The 14,655-nt window shown below is 40.9% G+C and overlaps 1 protein-coding gene across 4 annotated transcripts in view; it reads right to left on the reverse strand.

The window, feature by feature from the left end:
• The window catches only part of Erc2 (ELKS/RAB6-interacting/CAST family member 2), an 875,988-nt gene that overhangs the window by 453,352 nt on the left and 407,981 nt on the right, over window positions 1–14,655 (reverse strand). For all 4 annotated transcript variants that reach the window (XM_050158253.1, XM_050158252.1, XM_050158254.1 and 1 more), the window contains exons 9-10: window positions 11,248–11,388; window positions 8,086–8,226 (exon numbers count right to left, since the gene is read on the reverse strand). In XM_050158253.1, coding sequence (XP_050014210.1) covers window positions 8,086–8,226; window positions 11,248–11,388 — 282 coding nt within the window. The remainder of the gene's footprint in view (window positions 1–8,085; window positions 8,227–11,247; window positions 11,389–14,655) is intronic.

Here is a 14,655-nt window from a genome sequence, read left to right on the forward strand (position 1 = left end):
AAAGGGAGGGGGGGGAGGAGGCAGAAATTTTATTTTTTTTCAATAAAAAATTATATTAAAAAAAAAGAAAGAAAAACTTACATTGATCCACCTGGAAAGGGCAAATAGACAAGATGACCTAACAAATTTGGAAGCATGGAGGTAGGGGGAGTAAGGAGGGCACAAGAGGAAGATGAAGGAAGAAGGGGAAAGAGGAGGCGAACTTGAGGGAATGAGATAGTCGAGATGAAGCAAGGACAGAGATGAGAGCAAGGAAAGAGATATTTTGATTGAGGGAACCATTATGGGGCTAGCAAGAAATGTGGTACTAGAGAAATTCCCAAGAATCCACAAGGATGATCCCAGCTAAGACCCTAAGCAATAGTGGAGAGGGTGCCCAAACTGTCCTTGCCATGTAGTCAGACTGATGAATATCTTCAATATTACCATAGAACCTTCATCCAGCAACTGATAGGAACAGAGGCAGAGACCCACATCAGAGCACTGGATTAAGCTCCCAAAGTCCAGTTGAAGAGTGGGAGGAATAAGAATATGAGCAAAGAGGTCAAGGACACCTACTGAAACAGTTTACCTGAGCTCATAGGAGCTCACTAACTCCAGCCAGACAGATAGGGTCCAAACTAGTCCCTCTGAATGTGAGTGACAGTTGTATGGCTGGGGCAGATGTGGGGGCCACTGGTAGTGGCACTAGAATTTATCCCTGGTGCTTGTACTGGCTTTCTAAAACCTATTCTCTTTGTATGGATACCTTGCTCTTCCTATATATAGTACGGAGAGTCATGAGCTTTCCCCAAATTAGTGTGCCTTACCCTCTCTGAGGAGTGGATGGGGTAGGGTGGAGGGGTAGGTACAGGAAATAGGAGGAAGGGAGGGAGTGGGAAGTGGGATTGGTATGTAAAATGAAAAAAAAGGTAGTTTGTTTTCTTTTTTAGAAAATTACAGGTTAATAGTCACCCATGTTTGTCATTCTTACAATTATGTTAGTTATGTTCTTGAGATTAACAAAGATATATTACACACTGATGAGTATTCTTCAAACAATTCAAAGTTCTACTGAATATTGCATTTAAATGTTTCAATAGTTTAGAATTCTGTTGACATGAGATACAACTACTCCTGGCAGCACTGATCTACTCCCAAGAGAATGATGGACACTGAACACACTCCATGTGGAGCTTGTTTTCTTCTTGGCTAAACTGACCTATTGGCAAAGAACTGACCTTGCCCTGGCTTCTGACAGTAAGTACACTGTCTAATCTGGATAAGCAGGACACAAGGAAAAGCAACTGCTGAACCTTGCCAAGACAAAGTAGGACAGTCTTTCAAAATTTTCCTGCTTCAGAAATGGTCTGTCAGATATTCTAGACCCATAGCCAAAGTTGGTTGCCCCAATATTGCAGAGAGACTTTGGGTGATTGTCCAGGCAGCCAACTGTTTTTGTCATTTCTTACATCTTTCGGAAGTCACTTGATTGCACTTCTTGCTTACTCAGGTAATATAATATTTTTTCCCAGATCTTAGAATGTCACAGTTACTATCCTCTTACTTGCTGATTGACTATAACCTGGACATTTAGTATGTGTTTCTTGCTCGATGTTGCTCTAGTTGGTTGTAGCTGCATTTTTGTTATTAACCGTTTTTTTTCTTCTGATTAATATTTATTAATTTAATATATAATTATATATATTTTGGTATTAGGGTTAGAACCTTTTTATTTAGACAAAAAGAGGAGTGTCAAGGGATTTTGATCTATTTAGCAAGTGACATGGAACAGCAAGCTCTAGGGTGTGGTCTTGTCTGCTACATGACAACTAAGGAGAAAAGGTCTCTCATTTTCTCGCTCTCAAGCTTGCATGAATGGTAGGAGTGGAGCATGCAGCTTGCTGGTGGTAGTCTTCCTGCAGCAGGTGTCTAACCTTTCCTGCATCTGTGAGTGTTCACCCCTATCATACATCTAAATAAATTTTTCTGAACCTCTCCTAGACTCTCATGGATTTTTGCTACAAAATATTTTTGGTGCAACTTGGTGAAAAGAAAGGGTATAATGTAAGAAAAAAAGAGGAAGATAAAGGGAAGGAAGGGAAGGAGAGAGGAAGAGGGAGGGGAAAAGACAGGGAAAGAAGAGGAAGTGATGAAAAAGAGTAGCCTCCTCCACACAAAGGTGCCTAGCAAGAAAATGTACACACATGCACATTCCTCCTGTCTACATTGTCAGTGAGCTATCCTCTTGCTCTTTTTTATCATCTCTGATATCCTTCTTTATTCTTTCAATACCAAGGACATATATTATTTTTAAAACTAGGAGAAACTCAGTCATTTTTTTCAAGCTATTAAGGGTTGAAAACCCATCAAGTCACATCTCTATCAGACCAAAAAAGAACTGGATCCTGAGAATACCTGCAGACAGGGGAGTTAATAGAGCTGGCTCTATTCCCCGATCTGGGGAAGAACACCAGTCTAAGGCTTTGAATTAGTCACTAGAAAGCCCACAAAGTTTCTTTCAAATAGCAGAGGCCTGGCCCTGGGTGGAAGGTTAAGGGGAAGTTGAGGATGCCATGTTGTTAAGTCGTTTCGTCTTTGATGCTACCTACTCTGACAAAGACTAGTGAACTCCAGCTCCTGTCTGATCATATCCCAGCTAGAAAACACAGCAATCCCTCTATGTTTCAGACACACAAATCATGGCCAATTTGCATTCTCTTCTTGTCCCTAACTTGTAAATAAAAAAAATTGTTCTAGAAACATTCACAAGAAAACATGCATTTTTATTAGGGTGATTCTTCAAGCTTCTAGATATTCTGATTTTGGTGGGAGCATCTTTCTTCACCTCTCCACTGTCTTGATCAACCTATCACTACTTCTATTCAAATGTTAAGGGAAAGAAAACTTAGGTAGTTTGTCCATTTGTTTTTGCTACTCTGCTAAAATCCATATGGGGGATGTTCCGGCAGGGCATTGGGGATTGTGTCTGCAAATACATTTGTTAGGTAAAAATAAGGGTCCAGGTAGAATTTATTAAACACATATTGGCATCTTGCCCATCACCCTGTAGGCAGGCAGAGTATGCTTAACAAATAAAATTGTGTTGACTGAATTGCTTCCTTGACACATGGTATATCTTTTATCTGTGATGGGGATTGATAACTTGAAGATAATTAGAGGGCATTGCTGGTCACACTCGACAAGTGACACATCCGAGTCACATCTATTCAATACACCTGCCAGTAAGTCAGTCTGGTGACAAGACAAAAAGTCTTCTCTCTCCCTCCCTTCCTCCCTCCCTTCCTCCCTCCCTCCCTCCCTCCCTCCCTCCCTTCCTTCCTTCCTTCCTTCCTTCGTTCTTAAACAAACTAGAGAAACACATGTCTTGCACGAATGTAATTAGAATAAAGAACTAGTGGTGACATCTGAACTATTTTATTAATTTTGAACTGGTTACCTGCCTTTCAGACTTCATTAAACTAAATTCAGAATTGCTACGGTGTGTTACTAGCAGACTGTGTTAGGGCTGCTGACGTTTTATTATGGTTGGGCACGTATCAGTCCCCATGAGTACAGCCCAGATTTTAAAGCTAAAGCCAGCTTAACATGCAGTTCAGATGTGCAGCACACGCGAGCTGCTGGCTGCTCTGCAAATGCCATCCCTGTGGCTCAGGGAAGCCTGTGCTTGAAGCATCTCAGTTCTATAAGCCTGCATCCTTGGCTGATTTGTTTTGTTTTGCAGTCTGAGAGTTGAAGTTAGGAAGAAAGTAATATCAGAGCTGGCCAAATTTCCTTAGTCTCTCGGTTTTTAAATTTTTGAAAGAAATGGCACTGGCTCCGTGCAGATCATTTCTGTTGACAGACTGGAAATGGGAAGGGCCTGATTTCATTTTCCCCAGCGTGGCACACTGTCACGTGGGCTCAGTGGATCCTCATGCTTTGATATGTTACAGCGGGAACTTTTGGAAATGACTTACTGGGTTGTACATCTGATTGAACAACTGCTCAGCTTGCTACATGGCAAAGGTGGGGAGGCATTGCAGCGCAGACAGGGAAAGAAGGAGAGACCCAGAAAAACAGCATTATTAGCTCAGCAAACCCAGGGCTCGCACAGACGAGCTGGTCTTCGAAAAAGAAGAGATTTCAGTTTCTAAACATTCCACAGTGGAAGTGAAAGGCTCTAGGGGAATACAAATGTTGACTTTGGCTCCTAGAAAAGAATAGCTGAAACAAGAAATTTAAGGTTTGTGTTCCTTTCCCTCTCTCGAGTTAAATGCCCATGAAATACAGAAAACTGTCCACTTCTGATGACACATGAAGTGCTGGCCTCCAACAATGAATCAGAAGGAGTGCTTCTGGCCAAGCCCACAATTTATTACCTGAACTTCAAAGATGATAATAATAAAAGATTAATTAAATCTTATCATTGAATTTATAGCTCTTCTCTGGTAGTACCAGAAGCCTACAGTTTCTATCTGGTGTCTACATTAAACGGAGGTTAGGAAACAGCAGGCAGTAGGGACACATCAGAAAGCAGGGCAACACCACAGTGATTTAAAGGAGCAAAGGAAAATTCAAGTCTGGAAAAAAAGTAAAGGGAACAACAACATAGTGTTGCCTATTACCAATTTCTCCTGTCTCAGTTCTGAAAGATAGCCTGTAACGTTCCAAGGGCTTTAGAGTATATATAGGCTCCTGTTAAATTTGTGCACAGTTAGATGTTAAAAACATTACTGTAAGTAGTGTTCTCGACTTCAGTTGATTAAATATCTACACATTAATTTGAGGCTAATGATGGAGGTCTCGGAGGTGCAATACGAGGGTAACTATTAATTGGTACTAGGCTTAGACACTCCTTTGAAGACAGGACACCTGTTTCTTCAACTTGAGGATAGTTAGCATGCTTTTTAAGAAAAGTCTCCTAAAGCAAAAACTGAAGGGAGTAGAAGGCATGGCACTTGGGGGTCTGTGTCTTCTCAGGAGTTCCTAAAGACACAGGTCAGTTAACCTCTACAGCTTGAACATCAAAAAAAAAAAAATCATTAAATAGACGATGTAATCCATACATCAATAATTAGGTTCCTCTCACTCCCTGGATAACTAACATTGGCGGATAGATATAATTATTATGCACACTAGTAATTATGCCTTAGCTGGTTAGCATTGTTCAAAGAACTCACTAAAATCAGTAGGATTTCCTCATACATGGGCATCTGATGGTCATTTCTAAGAGTTTCAGATAGAATTCACATAATCCCTTGTCTGTATAGAAGCACTTTTATCCTAAAATATTTGAAGGAATCATAAACCCTACATGAAAAAGTGTTAAAAGCCACTATGTATGCAAACTCCTCCACAAATTTGTATGTAAAAAAATAGCTTGCTTCAGTCATGCATTAGTAAAATAAAAAGCTAAATCCCAAAGTGAATTCTATTGTTGCTGACAGAAAAAGTTTCTTTTAACTATATACTACTAATGTATAATCTTATATGGATTTTATGAACAAAAAGGACCTGGACCATCACAAATCTTGAGCAAAATACTACTGGGGAAAGTCCATGGTATATTTATGATACAAAATAATTATTTTTTCAGCTTTCATTTAGTAAATCTATTTAATCCACAAGTCACAAATCTTTTCATTTAAAAGGTGCTGAAGGTCCTCTTTTAAGCTTTTAGAGTTGTTTCTTTCCTTTGAGGAAAGAATGTGTCCATATGTACATTCATATACTGTAGGCTTGTGTTTTCAAGTATTTCATAGAGACCTCATTTCTCTCTAAGGTGATGGATACTTGAGGTATTAATGAAACCATCAGCAGAAACTAGAGACTACTGAAGAAAACAAAAACCACTTCAACCCTAAAGTCAAGTTAATACTGGAGAGCCAAATGAACAATGTGTCATCTACAGGTGAGGCATTAAATATTTAAGTTATCATAGCCTTTCTACGTTCACTAAACCATATAAAGGTTATGTAAGTACTCAGAAATAAGTTCTCTTTTGATGAATTATATAATTCCCTTATGGTGAGACACCTCTATGTGTCAATTTAGTCCTGTTGACAGTGTAGAAGACTAAAATGTCATCAAATACCACACCAAAATGTTACAGGACTTGGACTGTGAATGTCAGTAAGTGGTGCCGACTGGGAGTCTGGGAAAAAGCTATGTTGCCAGTGAGTGACATGCTGGGCAAACCCCAGAGGAGCCTAAGCAAAGTAGGCTGAACTGGGAAGATGCAGATTCAGTCAAGAATCAAGTCATGGACGTGGAAACTCCAGCAACAACATGTGGACTGCTTCTCTTTGTTCCTAGAGGATTTCAAAGACCAATGCCGAGCTATCAGGACAAAGGGCAGACACCAAGCACACATGCACAGCTATCCCAGTGCGGAACCTTGGTCTCCGTGACAGCCCAGCAGAGTTGATGCAGGTGCCTTCCAGGCTCTGGGTGTGTCTGAGATTCTCCTAATCAGCACGCCATGGGTGAGGTAAGATGGTACAGCAGCCACTTCCCTTCACTATAGTGTTGTGGGAGAGCATGTTTTATCACCACTGAGCTCTCTTAGTAAGTAAAAAGCATAGTGTATTATAGAGCACAATGTAAATATTTAGAAAATAGTTCATACACCAAATGTATAAAAAGCTATCTAAATACCTTTAGATGGGCAATTTAAACCTTTTCATTTACTAGTCCAGATTTCTGTTTAACTAAATACTACTTAAAATAAGAGAGATATTAAGAATGCCTTTATTTTTCCATGCCTCTGTGTGTGTGGGGGGGGGTGTGCATGTGTACATGGCTGTATGCACCAGTGCAGATGTGTCTCAAGCAGAGATAAACATCAAGTGCCTCCCTCAGCTGCTCCTCCACCTTTTGTTTCTTGACATATATCTCTTAATAACCTGGAGCTCACCAATTAAGTAAATTGGGAAGCTGAAGAGTCTGGAGATTTACTCATCTCTGCTGGCCCAGAGTAGGAATACAGGAGTACACAAGCCTGTTTTTCTTACATAGGAACTGGGGATAGGAGCTGATCACTTTACCCACCAGCCATCTCTACAGCCATGCTCAATGCTGCTTCTGAGTCTTAGTGAGGGGACTTTCTTGGTGTGTAATTTTATATGGTGACTTTCTAAAGTCCCTACGTGGTGAGTATGGAATAGTCACGTTCAGTTTTAGTTTGCATAAGTTCGTAGAAAATAGAGTATTTAAATATTAAGCATTCAAAATAATTCTTGTGTAGATACAAACATTGTTCACATCTCTGGCCATCCATGCCATCTGTCTTCATAACTGTAGTTAATAAATCACTATTCTAGTGTGCTATGAATCACAATCAAATCTTATTATGTGTTTTATTATATATTTAGATTCTTATCTCTTCTAAGTTTATTAGTTGTCAAGGGGAACAAAAGACTTAATAACATTATGAGTTTTCTATGAACAATGAGTGCAGACGAACCACACAACATAGGGAAAGAGTCAGAGGAACAATGCATGACTGGAAATGCACCCCACAAAAGTGTTCAGGTTGGAGCAAACAAGTGGATGCCACAATGGAAAGACCCTGCTTTCTTTTCCAAAGACTTCTGGATATAACGAGCTTCCTTAGACAGTAAACCATTACTAATTCAATATAAATCATTGTTCTACAGACGCACTAGGGGGTTGACTACTTTAGTGACCATCTAGAGACTGAGTGTTGCCAGAAACATTCTTGCCCAGTTGTATTACAAAAAATTGATCTGCATCTGAAACTATAAAGTTTTATCAGAATATGAAGCAATGTCTGGATTCTTCCCTTTGCTGAGAACATCCTCCTCCACCTTTTCAGAGGGTTTAGACCCCCAGAGAGTAGTGGCTAGATTTTACTCTTTTTCATTCCTCTATTTTCTCTTTTTCAAGTTTTCTTTTGACAGCAAAATTAAGATAGGTTTTCATATTTACAAACAGATTTGATTCAGACTTCTCAGGAATCAACTTAAATGTTTCTTTTATCAGCAGATGACCCATGATAAAGAGTTTATTTTGCAAAAGGCCTCTCCTCTAACCATTTTATGAATTCATCAATGAGCCCATCTACGCTTAGACTGCACTTACCTTTTTAAGCTGTGCTTCCAATTTGCTACACTCCTCCTTCTTTTGTTCGATAGCTATTTCTAGAGATTTTAATTTGGAGTCCCTCTTCAGTCCCGCAGAAGCTAATGAAGACGCATGTTCTTTGAGGTCGATTAAACTGGACTGAAAGGAGGAGAATGCTTGTAAGGAAAACATCAGGATTTCTCCGAGCAAGAGCATCAGTACAAATTCACTGGTTCTCCACATCGCAGTAAAGTATGCATTCAGCAGAAGGGATAAGTTTTACTGAAGTAGTTAACAGTGGGCTCTCGCCAGGGAACGAAAGTTGGCCAGCTTACAAGACAGAACAGACTTTCATCGCAGTAGAATCAAATGTGACTAAATGGGGTGATCAATCAGGGCAGTTTTCACATCTCAAAGTCATGTTAAAAATCATGGTCGTAGGGTGATCTTTCAGCATCGCCTCTCCAAACACACGCCCTCAACTCTCCATTTGTATTTATTATAAGTAAGCTGTGCATATGCTGAGAAAGATATGAAAAAACAACAAAACAAAAAAACGCTGACTTTGATGCTTGTTTCCCAAGGGTAAATCAAACGTAAAACATATTACTACATTTTATCAAACTCCTCTTTAACAGAAACACATGACTAATTTTTCAAATATCTTCTAACAAATCAAAGATAAAGGTATTTGAAATTCTAGGATAAAGTAGACTCCAAAATCAATGAATGGTCAATCTCCTAGCAGATATAGAACTGCCAAGAGTGCTCAGTTATCAACATGCCCAGAATCCTAGAGTTTCCCTACATAGTCTGAATTCTAAAATCCAGAGAAATAAACACTTGAACATATCTCTGAGCATAGTTTTTGCTACCTATAGGGGCAATGTTTATTACCAAACAGGAAACCGCTAACAACCACTATTGACCAAAATGTGCCACTTCTGCACTTATATCAACACTGCAATGTCAAGGAAGACAGGGAGTAGACAGTGTTCTTTCAGGACACGATGCTGCCTAACATACAAGACCGTGTCCTGAGCATCGACTGCCCTTCATGAAGGAGGCCATCATTACCCGGCAGGAAACTCCCACGCACGTTTGGAAGGACAGGTGGGTAGCACTCATTTTTCAAGACAGCAAGCTGGCGCTCACATCCGCTGTTAGTCTTGTCCAAGATCACTCAGCCATTAAAGGCAGATTCAAGTCTCAAACTTGGGTCTACAACTCTGATTTCACTTCTACAAAAAATGGAGGCCCCTATAATCCAGTTATTTTGTCATAGTGAAGACATATTATCACCCAAAGTAAACAGTAACTTCCCTGCGAACTGCAATTCTATGTTGTTCTTTTTTAAAATATAAATTGCCAGTTGTGACAGCCAGCTTTATTTTGGCTACACTATGGCTCCTAGTTATTAATCTAGGTGTTGTGAAGACAGTTTCAGACATGACTAACGCCTATAATCAGCTGGGTTTAGGTTTTAAGATGATTATCCTCGGTCCTCTGGGTAGGCTTGATCCACCCTTTGAAAAAAGGCCTTAAGGAGCAAACCTTTAGCCTTTGTCCCAGGTGGTTACAGTAGCAGCCTAACTGCTCCAGGTAGTCACATGACATGCATTGGGCTTGTCCACCCTCCCTTAGATTAGAAACCATTTCAGCGTGCCCCTTAATTTAGTTAAATTTACTAATCTGGGTCTGGTTTCTTTTTTTGTTTTGTTTTGTTTGAATTGGTTTGGTTTTTGGTTTTTGTTTCCTTGGTTTTTTTTTTTTCTTTTTTTCTTTTTTTGACAGAACATTTCTTGCCAAGTAGCAATGCCAAGTGCATTTGACAGGATCTGGAAAGGTTTCCACGTGACTGATGCTCAATCATGGCTAGCACTATTCACGTGACTGATGCTCAGTCATGTCTAGCACTGTTCATGTGACTGATGCTCAATCATGGTTAGCACTGCTTACAAAACCAGTTCCACCTGAAGCTTGCCACCTCGTCGAGGTCTCTTTTCCACTAGCAGTAAACGCATTGATTTTAAGGTGCAAACCCTCAAATGGCACTTCCAAGTCCAAACAGTGAGAAATATTAAAAATGAGGACAAAGCTAGTGTGCTTCTGTCACATGCAAAGACAGAGCCATCCAGTCTGGCAGTGCAATGTGGAGTCAAAGAAACAACCTCCTTTCTAAAGATCTAGGAAGCATCCATTTTAGGGACAAGAGACTGGGTTCTGGTTCCCTCAAAACTCCTCTTGCATCAAAGCTCAAGTCCTTATTTAGGGAGGACTGTAAATTGTGTAGAGTTATCAACACACAAGGGATGGAGTAGCTCTGGAAATATGAAAGACGCAGCCATGGACTAGGAAGACCCAGTAAGACAAAGGGGCTTGAGCCATCCTGCAGCGTGTGCATGTCTGGCAGACAGAAATCACTGTGGCAGGGACAGCTGAGGATAAGTTACATAACTGCTTCATCCATATCTCCATAAAAGTATGCTCAAGAATACTGAACATGCTATAGGTATCCTCTGAAGCGTAGAGACTGCAGCCCCAAACAACCGCTCCGGAATCTCCAAGCAGGAAAGTTCTTTATAATACATTGTCTTACTGTAAAAACAGAGGTGGGATTTATATTTGTATTCAGCTTTGCTATAGTGTGAAATGGCTTTAAATAATTTATTGTACCATAAAAAAACAGTTCCAGAAGAGCAGCTATATCTAGCCGAGAAATTTGTCTTCACGGTCATGTTTTCTAACCAGGCAATATTGGGTGGTTCATTTGAGAACTGCAAATAATTCAAAATACTCCAAAAGCATTTAATAAGTAAAGAGGAGTTGCTATTATCATTGTTGTTATATACTAACTGATGTTCAAGCAAAAGATAAAAGGACCTAAAAAAAAGTTTTTCTAAGCCATACAAGTAAGAATTGGTAAAGTAAAACACAAGAAAACTGCTTCTAGAGGCCACACTGCCCAGCCGGCTGAGTGGTAAAGATGCCCAAAGACATCTCTGATGAAGGAAGACTCTCTTCCCTGGAACAGAGGCAGCCTTCTGAGAGGAAGGCTCCCATGTTTCCCAAGTTTTCACACTACACTGTATGTCCCCAGAGACCGTTAATGAAATCAACTTCAGCAAAAACAGCATTTGGAGAACCGTGGATGTGGTACCTTCATTTCCCCAGACTCACCTCTTTCTCCGTGAGTTCAGCCTGTAGAGCATTGACCTTTTCTTTGAGGTCTTTGTTCTCCTTCCGAAAGGATTCTATCTCTTCTAGTCTCTCCCGGTCATCTCTCTCCCTTTGCTCTTTCAAACGCTCTATTATTCTCTCCTGTGAGGCAATAGAAAAAAAAGAGCACAGGGCTGAAAACTCACCAGCATGCATCCCTAAGCATTCTGCAAAAGAAAATATGAGACAATTAATCTAAACGATTCTCTGTAAAATCAACATGGAAACTTCAGCACTGGATATATGTATGTATATGTATTTGTAAAATAAAATCAATATGCAATCACTTTAGACTTGTTAATGCAATTTAGCATTACAGGGTGACAAAGGAGTCTGTGTGTGCATGTGTGTGTGTGCGTGAGTGTGTATGTGTGTATGTATCTTTGTGTATTTATGTGTGTATGTGTGCGCATGTGCGTGTGTCTGAGTGTGTATATGTGTACGTATCTGTGTGTGTTTATTTGTGTATGTGTATGTGTGTGTTTGTGTGTATATACATATGGCTGTATTGTGTGGGTGGTGCATACATGCTAATGTATACAGATAGACATATGTATAGGCTGATACATGTGCATAGAAATTCTGACATCTGCTATGTTCTTTGGTCACTCTCTACCTCATCTGTTGAGACAGGGTCTCTCATGGAACCTGAAACTCGCTGACTTAGATAGTTCGACCAGCTAGCTACAATGATTCTCCTCTTGTCATCTCCACAGTACGAGGATTACAGGTGCCTTGCCCGGCTGTTTTAGGGGGGGCACTAGATGTTGAAGTCAAGTCTGCACAGCTATGTAGGAAGCACTTTACTGATTGAGGCCTCTCTATCCCTAGAAGAGACTGTGGCACAAAAATATATCTCAACTGATTGAAAAGTAAAACCAGTCAAGAGAGCAATTATGGCACCCAAAGTTTTCCTCTTTAATAACAGCAGGATAGACTACCAATGGTCAAGCTATGGGCTGATCTTCAGCCCTGGTATCTGGGAAATGCCAAGAACACGTCTAGATGAGGGAGGTTCAGCCACAAGGCTCTGTTGCAAACTCCCTGCACAGAGAGGGGAAGAGCATTGGCTTTTTGATCTGAACCCTGCTTCCTTAGCTTCATTCATCATGAGGCATCAGTTCCTGAAGATTCGTCTCAGCCCACGCAGAGGACTACTGGGTAGTAAGGAGCCTGAGACTGAACAACAAAGAGAATGTGAGACAGAAAGAAGCCTTGCATCATTGTAGGGTCTGTTTGTTTGCTTGGTTTTATTTTTGTTTATGGTTTCGTTTGGTTTGGTGTTTGGTGTGACTGGCCATGTGCTTCTTTCAATGGCTTATTTACAACCACTGGGAACTCTAGAACTCAGGTTTTCTTTAAGCAAAATGCAGATGTCCCTGGGACTGGAGCGCATTCTGTGCCAGGAGCTGGCACAGGCCCTTCTCATCAGTCATTATCACAACCTCAAGGATGCAAGTAGCGTAACTGCTGACAGGGCAGAAGCGAGGCCTCTTAGAGCGCAGAGAGACGAGCTGCCCATCCAAGGTGACCCAGCTTCTTGTTGCTAAAGACTGGACTACTGAAGAGAATGTGAGAGAAAGACAAGCCTATCAGTGATGCGGCTCTTCCAGTGTGTCTGGATATAGGTTGTCGTTGGTATTGTTTGGGTTTCCGTCTTCTGTTTCTCCCAGTGGTCTCTTGACAAACAGTGGGTACTCCAGAACTCAGGTTTACTTTGAGAAAAATGCACATAGCTCCTGTACTGAGAACTCACTTCATGCCAGGGGCTGTCATATGTGTTTAATGAAAAGAATGTGTTTAATGTGCCTGAATATTAGCCTGTGATTTAAGATCCCCAAGGAGGCAACTGTGCTGTCAGTGATAATGGTGTATATATTAAACGATTTGAGGAGAAAAATGGCTATGGTTACCTTGCAATTTTTAAAGCCTACTAAGTAAAGTATATTAGAACAGCGGGTGGCCTAGAGCAAATAGGTCTTTTAATGAAGCATATCTGTTTCTTCTCGATCCCAGTTATGGTCTATTTTAATCTGCAAATGCAAGTGATAAGTAACTCATGGGATCCACAAAGGAAGACATGGCCACAGTACACGGTAAACCTCTCAGAACTTTTAACAACTTCATATTGCCAGGCCTTATGACCTTTGCCCACAATAACCGTCCATTCTACCACCTGGATCTCCCCCATCCCAACCCCTTTATCAAACATACGCTGGCCTGACATTCCTCAAGCTCCAAGGGGACCATATCACCCTACTGTAAACCTTCGAGAAGCCCTATAGTCCGGTCACATCGCATTTATTGCTATTTACTTTTACAGTTTACATAGTTTTGATTTAAGTCCATTTGCCAGCTTAGTCTTCCAAAGAGTAGCACCTAAGTCCCAGAGCCAGGCAAACTGCCTGCCAGACCACACCACAGGGCACTTTAAGAGGACAGTGGAAGGGAGAATTCAAATTAGGGATCCTCTTGGCTTCAAAGCAAGGGTCATGAAATTAAGAACTGTGGCAACATTTAGAAGGTGTCAGATCATTTGGGACGTAGGTAAGTTTGCTTTAAGCACTGAGCACAACTGTCTGAGCGTGGGTGGCGGGGCAGAGACAGAGAAAAAGAAGCAAAGCAAGCATTATTATACATTAAAGCTTATTGATGATTCAGTACAACAAAACACTCCTTCACTGACCACCAAAGTAATTAAACTGTCAGCTACAGAGGGCCAGGTGTCTAAACCATGTGATAAAAGGCCAAAATATGTCAGGATCTACTTGATGAACAACCAACTTGCAGAAATTCGGGCACCACATTCTTGTCGGAGCCTGGTTTGCCTTGGCACACACTCTTCAGGTACTCATCTGGCTCTGCACAGTGCTGTTCACATTGTGTTCTATCACAGGGTAGGAGCCTCATTTCAGTGGCCTGGGGTTCTGCTATCCACAACTGCTTATCTGTAAGGTAGCTACGGCGGGGCGGGCCAGACTAGCTTTATAAACACAATGGGTTCGAGCTCTTGAGCTTCTGGGTGGCACAATCTCACTTTCCACTGGTGCTGAAGCTCGAGCCCAGAGCAGCCTCACGCATACTAAGCAAAAGCTCTACCAGGATGCTTTGTCCCTTCCTAAGTAATAAAATTTTGACTTAGTGAGCTGCATCGTTTTGTTTGCCTTCTACAGTTGAATTAAGTTCCTGGGAATTAAAGGAAAAACCATTCCCCTAGTGCCAAAATAAAGGGAAACAGTAAGCAGAGTTTGACACAGTCTACAACCAGCCAAAGACAGCAAACTCTTACTTATTAATGGCTGGGGACATCATGCAGCAGAACAGCACATGCCTAGAATATGCAAGACCCTAAGTTACCAATACCATAAA

Source organism: Alexandromys fortis, unplaced genomic scaffold (genome assembly GCF_014885135.2).
Source record: "Alexandromys fortis isolate MF-2015 unplaced genomic scaffold, M_Fortis_MF-2015_v1.1 scaffold_106, whole genome shotgun sequence".
In the NCBI taxonomy this organism is placed as follows: domain Eukaryota; kingdom Metazoa; phylum Chordata; class Mammalia; order Rodentia; family Cricetidae; genus Alexandromys; species Alexandromys fortis.